The sequence below is a fragment of the Emydura macquarii genome, unplaced genomic scaffold (assembly GCF_026122565.2).
Source record: "Emydura macquarii macquarii isolate MOO-44397 ecotype Brisbane River unplaced genomic scaffold, CSIRO-AGI_Emac_v2 contig_2805, whole genome shotgun sequence".
Classification (NCBI taxonomy): domain Eukaryota; kingdom Metazoa; phylum Chordata; order Testudines; family Chelidae; genus Emydura; species Emydura macquarii.
The window spans coordinates 2,664,326-2,676,400 of NW_027132942.1; the positions used below are offsets into that span (position 1 = coordinate 2,664,326).

General features: G+C 62.6%; 2 protein-coding genes across 2 annotated transcripts in view; one reads left to right on the forward strand and one right to left on the reverse strand.

The window, feature by feature from the left end:
* Positions 1 to 5,415, reverse strand: part of BTBD19 (BTB domain containing 19) — a 40,085-nt gene extending 34,670 nt beyond the window's left edge. Inside the window, exons 1-2 of the mRNA XM_067567814.1 lie at positions 5,200 to 5,415; positions 296 to 1,037 (exon numbers count right to left, since the gene is read on the reverse strand). Of these exons, the coding sequence (XP_067423915.1) occupies positions 296 to 384 (89 nt within the window). The 5' untranslated portion in view covers positions 385 to 1,037; positions 5,200 to 5,415. The remainder of the gene's footprint in view (positions 1 to 295; positions 1,038 to 5,199) is intronic.
* On the forward strand, positions 3,386 to 8,043 carry DYNLT4 (dynein light chain Tctex-type 4). Its single transcript, XM_067567815.1, has 3 exons — positions 3,386 to 3,438; positions 4,959 to 5,018; positions 7,230 to 8,043. Exon 3 carries the CDS (start codon positions 7,248 to 7,250, stop codon positions 7,959 to 7,961), a length of 714 nt encoding a protein of 237 aa, XP_067423916.1. The 5' UTR covers positions 3,386 to 3,438; positions 4,959 to 5,018; positions 7,230 to 7,247; the 3' UTR covers positions 7,962 to 8,043.
* Positions 8,044 to 12,075: the final 4,032 nt, after the last annotated feature.

Genomic DNA, 12,075 nt, shown 5'->3' on the forward strand with positions numbered 1-12,075 from the left:
CACCACGGGAATGCAGCCATCTCTGGGGTGGAACGTGGCGACTGCTTAACGGCACACAGCAACGCCGCACGAAGGGTTAGAACAGGAGGTAAAGGGAGTAGCCCATGCAGGCCCTCAGGAGGGGGCAGGACAGAGGGCCGTGCCCGCACACGGTTTCTATACACGTAGCCTCTCCCAGCCTGTGGATTTCAGTGAAGGCTAAGGCCATGCCCTCAACGCCCTCCCACGCTGACACCTCTGCTTGGTGTCCGGCCCCACCAGCCCTCGCCCAGCCGGCTCCCCCCGCCCGTCTCACCTGAACTGCGGGTTGTTGATGAGGCTCCTGACGGCAGCGCTGAAGGCCGCTGGGTCCCCCTCCAGGACGGTGGAGCCGGCGCTGGCCATGGCCCGGCGTGGCCAGGGGAGAGCGTCAGAGGCAGGCGGGAGGGCAGCCGGGCTGCGCGTGTCGCAGATGGGGCCAGGCGAGGTCAGCGGCTGGGCCAGGGCCAGGGCCCCCCAGGCCCGCGGGTCGTGATCTCGCTCTGTCTCCGCGAACACGTTGCTGCGGAGCAGGAGCGGCTGGGGGGAGCTGCCAGGCTGGGAGGCGCAGGAGCAGGACCAGAGACGGGCAGGCAGGCTTAGGCCCAGGGGAGGAGGCCCCGGCTACAGGCCACAGAGCTCAATCGCTAAGGAAACCGGCGCTGCCCAGCTCCAGAAATCCAGCGGCTGCCGACCAGGGGCGCGGGAAACCCGGCCGCCTGAAACGGGAGGCCTCGGGAGCAGAGTCGAGAGCGAGGCAGGCAGCCGGCGCGGGGGCCAGGCCGAGGAAACGCAGCCAACCGCGCGGGGAGCGGGGCCGGAGTTATGCCGGGGCCGAGAATCACGCAGGGGCCACCTGGAGGGCGAGAGGAAAGCAGCTGGGAAATAAACAGGAGCAAACCCCAGCCAGCTCAGCTCCTTCCACAGGGGCTCTGGGCTGGGCCACGGCTCCGGCTTGGAACGGAAGGGCTGGTCCACGGCCAGCTGCTGGGGCGAAGCTACTGAGCCGAGATCAGCCCCTGAAAGAAAGAAAGAAAAGATCCTGGTAGCCGAGTAATCTTTCCGGTCCCCCCCCAGCCCCACACGCTGTTCGGGCCGGCTGAATAGCTGCTGCCCCGTTGGGGGGCTCGCCGGCTCTCTCTGATCTCCCAAACGCAGGGCGAAGTCGCAGCTGTGGGGGCGCAGGGACCCTGGCTGCATGCGTGTGTGCACACACCTTGTGCTGCGGCGCCGTCGGGGGCCAGGGGAAATCCTGGCGCTTGCAGGCAGCAGTGGGGTTGTTTTATCCTGGGGGGGTCTCTGAAAGGCCGTAGGAAGTCTACACACACCACCCCTGTGGATTGGAGCCGGGCCCCTCTTGGCTAGCGCTAGCCCACCGGGGTAGCCCTCGCCTGTAGCAGCTGGGCCAGCGCTTGACGCCAAAGATCTGTCTCCAGCCTCTCCTGCCTGGGCTACTGGTCCTGTGGCAAGTCCCACAGCGAACGCGCTAGTCCCCGCGCAGCCAGGCCTCGGAGCCAGCTGACGAGGGCGGGCGGGCGGGCGGCGGCTGCTGGGATGAAGGGTCTCTTTGTGCCGGGAAGGAACCGGGGCCCGTGCGCTGCAGCACCAGCAGCCTTCCCCCGCCCAGCCTCCCGTCGCTGTGGGCACAGGGAGCGTGAGAGGAAGCGCGGACGGCACCCGGCGCCCAGCCCGCCTTCACACGCGCCCTCAGACCGCGCTGCTGGGTGCTCCCTTGTGCCACGCCGCGTGCTGGGGCTGTCTCCGGCGCGTCGGCAGGGAGCCCCGGCGGCAGATGGTGCGGCGCTAACCTAGCTGCATTCGTTCCGCTCGTCCTCGCGCACCTTCCCGGGGGGCGCCCGCTGAGATCACACTCGTCCCCCCTGCCCAGTCAGCAGAGGCCCTGGGCCTGCTACCACTAGCCCGCCAGTGGCTCCCCGGTGCCCCGCTCCTTTGCAGGGGACGCGACCCGGCCAGGTGGCACGGTCTCTGTAAGAGAGCGGTGCCTGGATGGACAAGAGCCAGCTCTCGACCCTGGGAAGGCAGGAGCCATGCTGATGGGCAGCGCTGGGGGAGCTGGCTAAAGCCAGCCCTGCTCCCCGGGGACCCAGCCACCGTGATCTGTGCACTTGTCACCCCCAGGCTGGGCGACTGTAACCCCCTCCCAGGCCTGGCACTCACAGCCGCACGCTCCAGCAGGCGCAGCTCGTGGTAGCCTGTCGTCTGAGCAGGGTTAGCCGCCCCAAGCACACCCCATCTGTGCTCTGCACTCTCCACGGGGCCCAGCAGGACCCCCAGGATCTGTGAACCTGCCCGTCCCTCACCACCCGCCCTCAGACCTCGGCCCACAGGAGACAAGGTAAGGATCGGTGCCCGGGGTGGGACCGGCAGGGGCAGGGGAGCTCCTGCGGCACGGTCCTTGATTTGCCGTCAGGTGTGCGCTATGACGGGCACGCTGGCCACGTGGCAAAGCAGAAGACGCTCTGACCGAGGCTGCACCAGCGCAAGATGAACCACTCGTGTTCTGTGTTAGTGTGAACAGGATTCTGGAATAAACAGCCGCTACACATCTCAGGCTGTTGCCATGCTGGACAATACTGCCTCATTGTTCACTTGTACGCCCCCACCCGTCTGTCTTCACCTGCTCGCGCCTGACTTAGACTTAGATTGGAAGCTCCCTGGGGCAGGGACCGTCTCTTTGCACGGTGTTTATACAGCACCTCGTGCAATGGGATCCTGCTCTCTGATGAGGGCTCCCAGGTGCTATGGGAATACGAATTATAAAGAATAATTAAAGGGACACACACTGCTTGCAAGCACGTCTTGTTAACGCATTTCCTTCCCTGGGCCACAAACAACACCTTAGATTATCCAAGAGGAAAGAATGTTAAAAATCCACTGAGCTTTTCCCCGGGTTCTGCTGTTTGTTCACTCCGCGTCTCCCTTTTTCAGCCAACAACAGGGAACGAAATCCGGTCGGGATCCAGATAGCTAGCTACGGGCCACAAAACAATCCGAGGCGGTAAGAGGTGCTTCTTGGTTTACACACACTCACCCCCTGTATTGAGAGCATAATTATTCCAGGGCAGTTTGTTCACACACTCAGATGCTACAGGGAGGGAGGACAGCTAAGCAGCTAAATCAGGTGGACAGACGGACACAGATTTTGGGGTGTGTCACTTCCTTAAATAAATCCACAAAGAGAGAACATGGGGGTCAGGCAGGATGCAGACGAGACCTCCTGGCCCCGGGCAGCAAAGAGTTAAAGCTATTCTGCACACTGGCCGGAGGATTTCAGTGTCACATAGCAACACATAATGTTTCACTACAAAATAAACACAATGCCTTTCTCATTAGGCAGCGTCCTTACGACACAATGTCTCGGCCCCTCCTGGAAAGTCACACAGGAGCCGAGGAGCAAAGGTAGGTCTGGAGGTGAAGAAACCAGAGGCGAGGCGGTGGCTCCCCGCTCAGCGCAGCCCAGGCTAGGAGAGTCGGGGTGGGATGAGAGGAGGGGGCAGAGGCAGGGCTGAGTGCGTGGCGTGGATGTCACCAGGAAGGTGGGCGGATGTGAGCGGGCAGGTGGGAGGAGGTGAGAGACATGGAGAGCTGCAGAGGAAAGCAGCGAGGGAGGGCAGGGGGGCAGCAGGACAGGCGCAGCGTGACCCAGCAGGGAAGATGAGCAGGGTGAGGGCTGGGGGGTGCATGGCGCTGGTCCCGGGACGCTCTGCAAACGGGGACGGCAGCGCTGAACTGGATTCTGACGGAGGCCGGGGCGATAGGGCCCAGGTCCTCAGAGCCAGAGATCAGCGGGGCCGTGGCATCGGAAGGGCAGGGTGGAGAAAAAGGAGCTCACGAAAGGCGCTGGCATAGCCCGGGCAGGAAGCGATTAAGAGAGAACTGAGGATCTCATTGGAGGGTCCAAGCAGGCTCCGTTCCCACGGGGGACTCAGAGACCAGGGACAAGATCTAGCAAAAGTGACCCACGATTTTGGGTGCCCAGCTTGAGACACCTTACAGCCAGATTTCCAGAAGGCGCTGAGCAGGGGCCCGCCGGAGCCGGAGTCCTTGGTGCCCACTCGCCACTTCTGACACGACTGGCCAAAGCCCAAACGGGAGGAAAAAGGCGCCTGGGGCCACATGGGACTCCCAAGGTTCTGGCCTGCCTTGGGGCTGGGCTAAGGGACAGGCCGCGCCTGGAGATCTGTCCCTAGCAGAGGAGTGAGGGACTATCTCGACGGGGCAGGGAGGGCTCAGAGGCAAGCATCAAGCGAGGAGGGGGCCTGTAACACCCCCGGTGTGCTGGGAAGAGACGGTGGAACGTCATTGGCTGCCAGCCCCTGTCATGTGACACGGTCGGGGTACAAGAAGGTGGTTCCCGCCGGCACATGGCGAGGGTCGCTCTCGGCTCCCTCCGGAGGCTGCTGTCCCTTGGAAAAGAAAAAATTACAAACAAACCATAACCCCCCCCACAAAAAACGCAGCAGCAGCTGCAAACTGAGGCCCCGATCCAGCCATTGGATCTCCGCCGGTCAGGCCTAGCCACGCGGGCGCAGGGGTTTGCCCGCTGGGATCCGACCCCAGGATCAGGGCCGTGGAGCCAGGGCAGGGGATGGCGGCAGCCTGGCCTAGCCCGCTCGCACACAAACCCTGCTACCCAAACCCCCCGCAATTCAGAGGAGGAAAAGAAGAAGGAAAAAAGCCCAGGGCCTCCCCCGCGCACTGCAAGCGACCCAGCCGTGGAGCTGAGCTGGCAGCCTGCCCCAGCCCTTCTGCAGGCTCTTGCATTGAACTGTCACATCAAACGGCCACTGATTTACTGCAGCAGGGGAATTATTAAGCCAGAGGAGGCAGGGGCCAGGGCAGCTCACAGCAAGCCTGTGCAAGCGGGCTGGCGAGATAACAGGTATTAAAGCTGTGCCCTGGGATATCTCCGCTCCCAGGTGCGGCAGGCGGCGACCCTTCCAGCAATCGCACAGCCTCAGAGCGGGTGGCATTGCCAGGTGAGATCGCCTCAGAGGCTTTCCTGCTTCCTCTTCCCTGCAAACGCCTTTCGCCCCGGCCCCGGCCCCAGCCCAGTGCATTTGGGCTCAATGATTAATTGCAGGCTCTTTTACTGCCCAGTCATTGCAAAGAAAACGCAAATGCCCTGACAACAGTGCCCTTGCTTCCACTGTAACTCACCTGCCTGCCTCCATCTCTCCTCGCTTTACCCGAAAATCCCCCGGGGCAGCTGGACTGCACTGAACCTTTGGGACCATGGACCCCCATCCGGCCCCACTCTACAAGGGTCACGAGCCGGCACCCACTGAAGTGGATGGGAAAACTTCCATTGACTTCACTGACAGTGGATCGGACACTGGGAGATTAGGTGGGAGGGGGCTGGGTCACAGCCTACGTCTATACTGGGGGAATCACAGCTCCAGCTCCAGCTCCAGCTCCAGCTCCAGCTCCAGCTCCAGCGTAGACGCAGCTATGGGGTGTTGCACTCACCCACGCTTGCTCACCAAGAACCAGGCACACAGGGGGCTCTGGCTCTGCCTTTATACCCTGACCCAAAGAGCCGGGAGACTCCTGCCTCGTGGAAAGATGAGGCAGGAGCTCTTTAGCGGCTGCGGATGCCTTGGATGGCGCCCCCCAGAAACGAGGAGGCTCTGTGCATGGGCCAGGTTAAACCTCAGCTGGACAAAGTGCCAGGGAACGAGCGTGCCCTGACCCCAGAGGCACATTCGGGGGAGGGGGGGGTTGGGTCCATCCTAGCTCCTGTACTTCTCTGGCTGGAATTTGTTTCCTATTAGTCCATTTAAAAGGGGGCTGGGGAAACAAGCATGCACATCTTTGCTGGACAATCCACGGCGGTAACAGTGAAAGGCGCTGAAAACTGGGACACCCGTGTTAACGCGAATCCCATACTCAGAAAGGGATGATGGGCGAATTACAGTGAAGTTCCTGGGTTGGGGCCTGCCAAGCCCCCAGAGGATCCGATCCATAGTCCGACGCTCTGCAGATCTGGCAGGGTGCAGGGGTGAGAGACGTCCTGTATCCAGCGAGGCCAGACACAGCACAGAAAGTCAGCCTCCCTCCTTGGCATTTCTGCTGCATGACCTCTGGGTGGAAACCCAAGAGGCAAATCAGCCAGACTCCTTCACACCTCCAAGACAAGTTGGGGTCAGGCCTTGTTCTATCCAAGTCAGTTTTCAGGCTACCACTTCCTAGATTCTCAGCCCCAAAGGCACCAGATACCATGGTGATGGGGCCCGAAGAGACTAGAACAGGAAACCCCTTGCAGAAGCCAAAGGAGCTAGTGCGCAGTTTAAAATGCCCTCGTCACATACAATGGGACCATCCTCCAGGCCTTAGTGTAAATGAACGCCCTTGGCTGAGTCATCATCCTTTCCTGGAGGCCCTTGTCTTTGCTGGGCTCCCCGTGCTGGCCTGCCTGCGTTGGCACAGCTGCTCCATCCGTGTCTCCTAAAGCAAACAGGGATCGTGTCTCTGCCATCTTCCCACAGAGCAGCCTGTCTCACACCCCAGCACTCACACGGGTTCCTCTTCTCCGGCTCCCTCGGGAGACATCCGCATCACCCTGGAATGCAGGGACTTTTGCACAGAGCAAATACTAGCGAGCCAGAAAGGAAACAACCTTGAGATAAGCAGCCTGGAGCATGTACGCTAAACCCACCAATGCTGGAGGGTTCAGAGCAGGGCTAGCGTCTGACGCGGTCGATGGCTAGATGTAAAAGGGGTTGCGGGGAGAAAGCAGCAGGCGGCGAGTTAATTGAATTAACTTGGACCTTCCTGGCTTCTGTGGGTGTCACCCCCAGAACGCCACCTTAGCGTGACGGGAGAGTGAATCCCGGAGCACTTTGCAGAAGGCAACTGCAGAACCGGGGTCCCTTGCTGAGGGCTGGGGGGTGGAAGCAGGAGCTGACGGTCCCAAACGTTTTGCTAAGGGCATGCAGAGATATGTAACGCGCCCGATCACAGAGGTGCCTCGCGGTCCCGCTGCACCAGGGAGATGGCCCATTGGTGCCAAGGTTCGTCAGTACTGGGTCTGCCCAGGTCCCCTTCCTCATTTCGGGCTGACCGGGTCACCATATCCCTGACCAGGCTGAGCCCAGGGGACCCCGGCTGCCATCTCCCCAGATGGCCGCGCGCTGGGCGGGTGGGGGAAGTAACTTGCCAGCCTGGCTCTTCTTTTTGCCTGGACCCAGGTGGCTCACGGCGTGGGCATGGCAGGCGAGCCACTAGCACTGGTCCAGGAGTCTCTGGCCCAGCTCAGCCAGGCAGCAGCAGGAGAGAGCACGGAGGCCGCGCGCCTGAGGGTGGGATCGCTGTCCACCCAGCGCAGCTCTCACTCGGTGGAAAACCTGCCCAGGCCCCTCATGCGGCTGAAGAGCCTAGAAGGGATGAAGCCACCCTCCCGGAGGAGCTCCATCATGAGCACCGCCAACGCGCCTTTCGCCAGCCGAAGAAACTCTGTCTCCATGGCAATGGGAGGAAAGCGCCTCTCCATCGGCCCGTGGACGCACAGCGCGCGGGTGAGCTTCTCGGGGCTCCCCCTCTTCCAGCCCATCCGGGAGACGCGATACGAGAACACCTACAAGACCCGGCCGGACGAAGGCTGCAGGTTCGATGCCAGCCGGGCCCAGCGGGCTCTAGAGTCCACCCTCGCCAGCTGCCTGGGGGACGCCAGGTACAGCCCGGCAACGAGCGGGCAGCTGGCTCAGAGCCTCTCTGAGCTCATCCGCAGCCGACTGAAGGAGCTCGCCCCGCCTCGCTACAAACTGGTCTGCAACGTCTTCCTGGGCCAGCGGGGCCAGCAGAGCCTGCAGGTGGCCAGCCGCTGCCTCTGGGACCCGGAGAACGACAGCATGGCCTCCGCCACCTTCCTCAATGCCTCCCTCTTTGCCGTGGCCACGGTGCATGGGCTGTACTTCGAGTAGCGCCCTAGCCGGCACCCGCCAGGAGGGGACCAGCCAGAAATAAAGAGACGCTCGCCCCCCCCATCTCTGGGGCTTGTGTTAACGTGTGTTTTCTTACCCAGATGTGGGGCTGGCTTCACGCCTGCTGTGGGAGCGGGGGGGCCTGTATTACGCGGGCATGGGCTGTTCCCCAGGTAGCAGGCATGGACTCCCCCACCCGGGAATTAGAACATGGGCACGGCCGCCTGGGTTACACTCACTGTCAGGATGTCATGCTCAGGATTGCCGGGCCGGATAAAGGCCCCCGCCGAGCGCAGGGCCTCATGGTGCCGGGGGCTGTACGACACAAGGCAGAGCTCAGAGTCTGCCCTGCCACGGCGGGCAAAGGGTGGGAGAGCAGGGCTGTTATTACACCCCTCTCGCAGAGGGGCAGCTGGGGCGCAGAGAGCTGAGATTTGTAAACCTGCCCGGGAGATTGGGCTGTCTAACAATCTCGGCCTAATGAACTTGCCCCAGGGCTCACGAGGGGACTGCAGGGGAGCCGGGAACTGAAGCCACAACTCCCACATCCCCACTCTGCTGCCTGAATCACCACGGCCTGTCTCACCCAGGCCAGCACCTGCTCGGAAAGCCCTGGAGGAGAGCCGGCTGGGGCCATACCTGAACAACACCCTCCCAGCCCCACGTCCTCAGTTAGCAGGGCCGCTCCCCCCGGCGGCTGCAAACGGGCGTATGTGGCTCTGCCCAGAATACACGGCGGCTTTGGACCCGCTCTCCTGCCCCAGACTGCCAGGCGGGGCTGCGTGGACACGGGGGAGAAGGAAGCAAATGACCCAACAGCCCGGAGCCCTGCCTGCCAGTCCGCCCGCCGCAGCACACACGGCCAGAGCCTCTCCTCTCCGTAGTCATGTGCCCCTGGGCTCGAGCCACCAGCTCGTCTGTGCCCCCGGGGGCCCACAGAGAGCGAGTGGCTGCGTCACTCCCAGCTGCCAGAACAGCCCCTTTGTCTGCTGACAAAGCCAGGCCAGTCCCCGGCGGCCAGCACCGCAGGGAGAGGACAGGTGCTGCCCGGCCCCAGCCGTGCTGGTGGGGTCAGCAGGACCCAGCTCCGGCAAGGGAGGCGCAGGGGGCAACGGGAGCAGGGCAAGGGGTGGCTAAGACCAGGAGCCAGCCTGTGGGTGCAGACACCACAGGGAAGATGCACAGGGAAAGGCAGCGCTGGGGTCGGCCGGCCGGACGGCCCCCTCCGCAGAGAGCAGGGCTGGGAGGGCCAGGTTCAGTGCCCAGCTCAGCCCCAGCCAAAACTGCCACCTCTCAGCTGCTCGAGCGCTCGTGAAGCTCCAGCTGCTGGAGACCGGGCGTCACGGGGAGCCGGGAGCAAAGCTCAGAAACGTGAGGTGACAGGGAGCCCACGGCCCAGCCGGAAGGCACGGTGCATCGATGGCGGAAATCTGGGGATGTTAAAGCCAATCTCACAGGTTGTGGGCGCCTGTGGAGAGCCTCCCACGCTCGGCCCGCAGCCCCCAGCCCTTCCTCTGTACAATGGGGCTCATCCTTCCCTGCCCCCGGGGGGTGCAGCCGTTCATGCCGAGGACACCGCGGTACCCGGCTATAGTCTGCCCTGCCCAAAGCCCCACGAGCACCAGGCCTAGGAAACTGCAGCTGGGAGGGGAAGGGGGCAGAGCAGCTACCCCGACTGGCGGCCGAGGTTCAGCCAGGTTACGCACTCTGGGGAGGATGCCCAGCCCGGGAGTGATTTAATGCAAAGCCAGCTGTTCTCAGGCGTATCCATTTCACGAGAGCAGCTCTACGCTGCCGGGGGAGGTCCGGATTGTAGCCCTCGGGGAGGGACAGAAATTCACAGAACCTGTTCACACTGAGCTCCCGCCCGGCCCGGCCTTAAAGGTCTGCCTGTTCTTGGCTCTTCTCCACAGCTGCTTTCACCAAGGGCGAGCCTGGCCCAAGGGCCCCGCTACGTGCCACCAGCCCCATGGCAGAGACACAGAGGGCAGCTGGCTGGACCACCCCCTCCCCCAGCACTGCAGAAAGCAGCCAGTAGCTGATCTCCGTCAGCAGTGCCTAGCGCCTCTGCTAAGGCAGACGTGCAGCACCCGCTGCCCTTCCAAACAGGCAGGCGCTCCTTCGGCATCAACCTGCCCCGTGGGGCAGACGCAGCTCCCCACACGCCTCACTGCCCCTGGGACCAGCTTATGGCTGAGAGCAGGGAACTAGGGCTGCTGCTCAACCCACCCTCTGTGCGCCCCCCAGGCTCCTTCCTCCCCCAGTAAATCCCATTCAGGACCATCTTCCCAGCCCAGGCACACAGAGCACGTTGAACACGGCGCCGTCACGGGCGCTGGAGAAACTGGGGCTGAGAAAGCTCCTGCCCAAGTGACCCCCTGGCATAACCTGGGTGCAGCTTTACAGGGGGGGCCCTAGTCCAGTGAAGGTCACCCCGCAATGGTCATGGGGCACCGAGGTCTCCCAGCGTTTGAGCCGGGCTAACGTTTGCCCTAGGCTAGGGCACGGCTTCCTTTCGCTACAGCCGCTCTGGAGAACAGAAGCAGGGTTTTCCTTCCAAGGTTGAGGCCAGGGGGACCCTCCCGCTGCTTTGCTTGTGCGACCCGCCCTGCGGCCCCTTTTGACACGAGCGGGGAATCGAGGCCGCAGCAGCGCATGCAAGGAAGAAAGCATCATGAGAAGCAGCAGGGGGAAGCCCTGATTTCATGGGGCTCTGCAGGCCCCCCCGTACTCCCCCCTCCACCCACGCAGAACTGAGCCGAGCCCAGGATCCCAGGGGACACAGCAACTTGAGCCCAGCAGAGCGGGCGGGTTGTTCTTCGGGAAGGTTATGTCCTCAGCGCCTGCCAGGATGCGGGTGGCGGGGGGCACCTGGCTGCCCGGCAGGGGTGGCCTGGAGAACTCAGGTCACAGCCCAGGGTAGGGCGCTGCAGAGACGGAAAGGGGGCCCTCGGGAAGTACGGGCCCAGCTCTCAGCTGGCACAGAGACGGGGGGCTGCAGGTCCTGCCGTTTTATAAAATGAACATTTATTAGTGGACAAGTCACTGAGCAACCAGGGAACTGCCCCGGCGGGGAGCCCAGGAAGGCACAAAATAAATAATTCCATATAAATAAAAATACATAAATAATTTCATCAGGCCAAAAAACAGAACTGCGCTAGAGGAGAAATAAACCCTGGTCAGGGCCCAGCCAGCCACGGGCTCAGCAAGCACAGCCGGCAGGGCCCCTTTTAAAGCGTTTCAAGTCCGTACCACAGCAATTCACAAGCCCAGGGGCCCCCTGTAAGACGACACGCAGGGGACAGCAAGGAACTCGCCCACACCAAGGCCCGGGATGAGGGAGTCCAGCCCCCCTCTAGTGTAACAAGCCGCGAGGGCACAGCCAGCGTATCTGCCAGCCTTGGTTTTCAGGCAGGCTCTGACTGGGAGCGCTTGGGGCCACACTGGGCATTACAGCCCCTGCGCTGTAGTGACCGGCTTCCTGCCGCACCTCCAGCATTAAGCTCAGAGGCGTTTTCAAGTTCAAGGATGTGGTTCCTGCTCTGTCCGACCCACCATATAGCAGGCTGCTAGGGGGCCCCGGCCAGATCTCAGGGCCCTAGGCAATTCGCTCGCTTAGCTAACGAGGCGGCAGAGCCCATTTCCCCCCCATTCTCAAGGGCCAGAAAGGAGCGATGCCATCCTCTGCCGGGACAGGCGCTGGGGGAGCAGCTCAGCGTCGAGCAAGCAGAGCTGCCGCGGACCCAGCAGCTTCCCCTGGAGCACCTGCCATGAGCCGGGCCGGTTCTACTGGGGAGGAGCAGCTTTTCCCACAGGCGCCCTTCTCCCCCCCCGGCTGGGCCTTCCTGAGCCTGGAGCCCCCTGCAGCACACGGCCAGCTCCCTGAATCGCCAGCTCCCAGGCCAGGATGCTTCGAGTCAGGCGTTTACACCCCGGACAGAGCTGGCAGCCATCTTTTTCTCCCCATTAAAAATGCAGTTTATCCCTCCCTGCCCCCCTCGCTCTGTGGAGCAGCCGTTCCCAGGAGCTTCCTCCACCCACCCATGTGCACAGCTTAAGCTGTGTAAAGATTACACAGGAGTAAACATGAAGTGTTGCCTTACACACACACCCC

Coding starts and splice junctions, on each gene's coding strand:
- DYNLT4 (XM_067567815.1), top strand. CDS start 7,248: ATGGCAGGCGAGCCACTAGCACTGGTCCAGGAGTCTCTGGCCCAGCTC.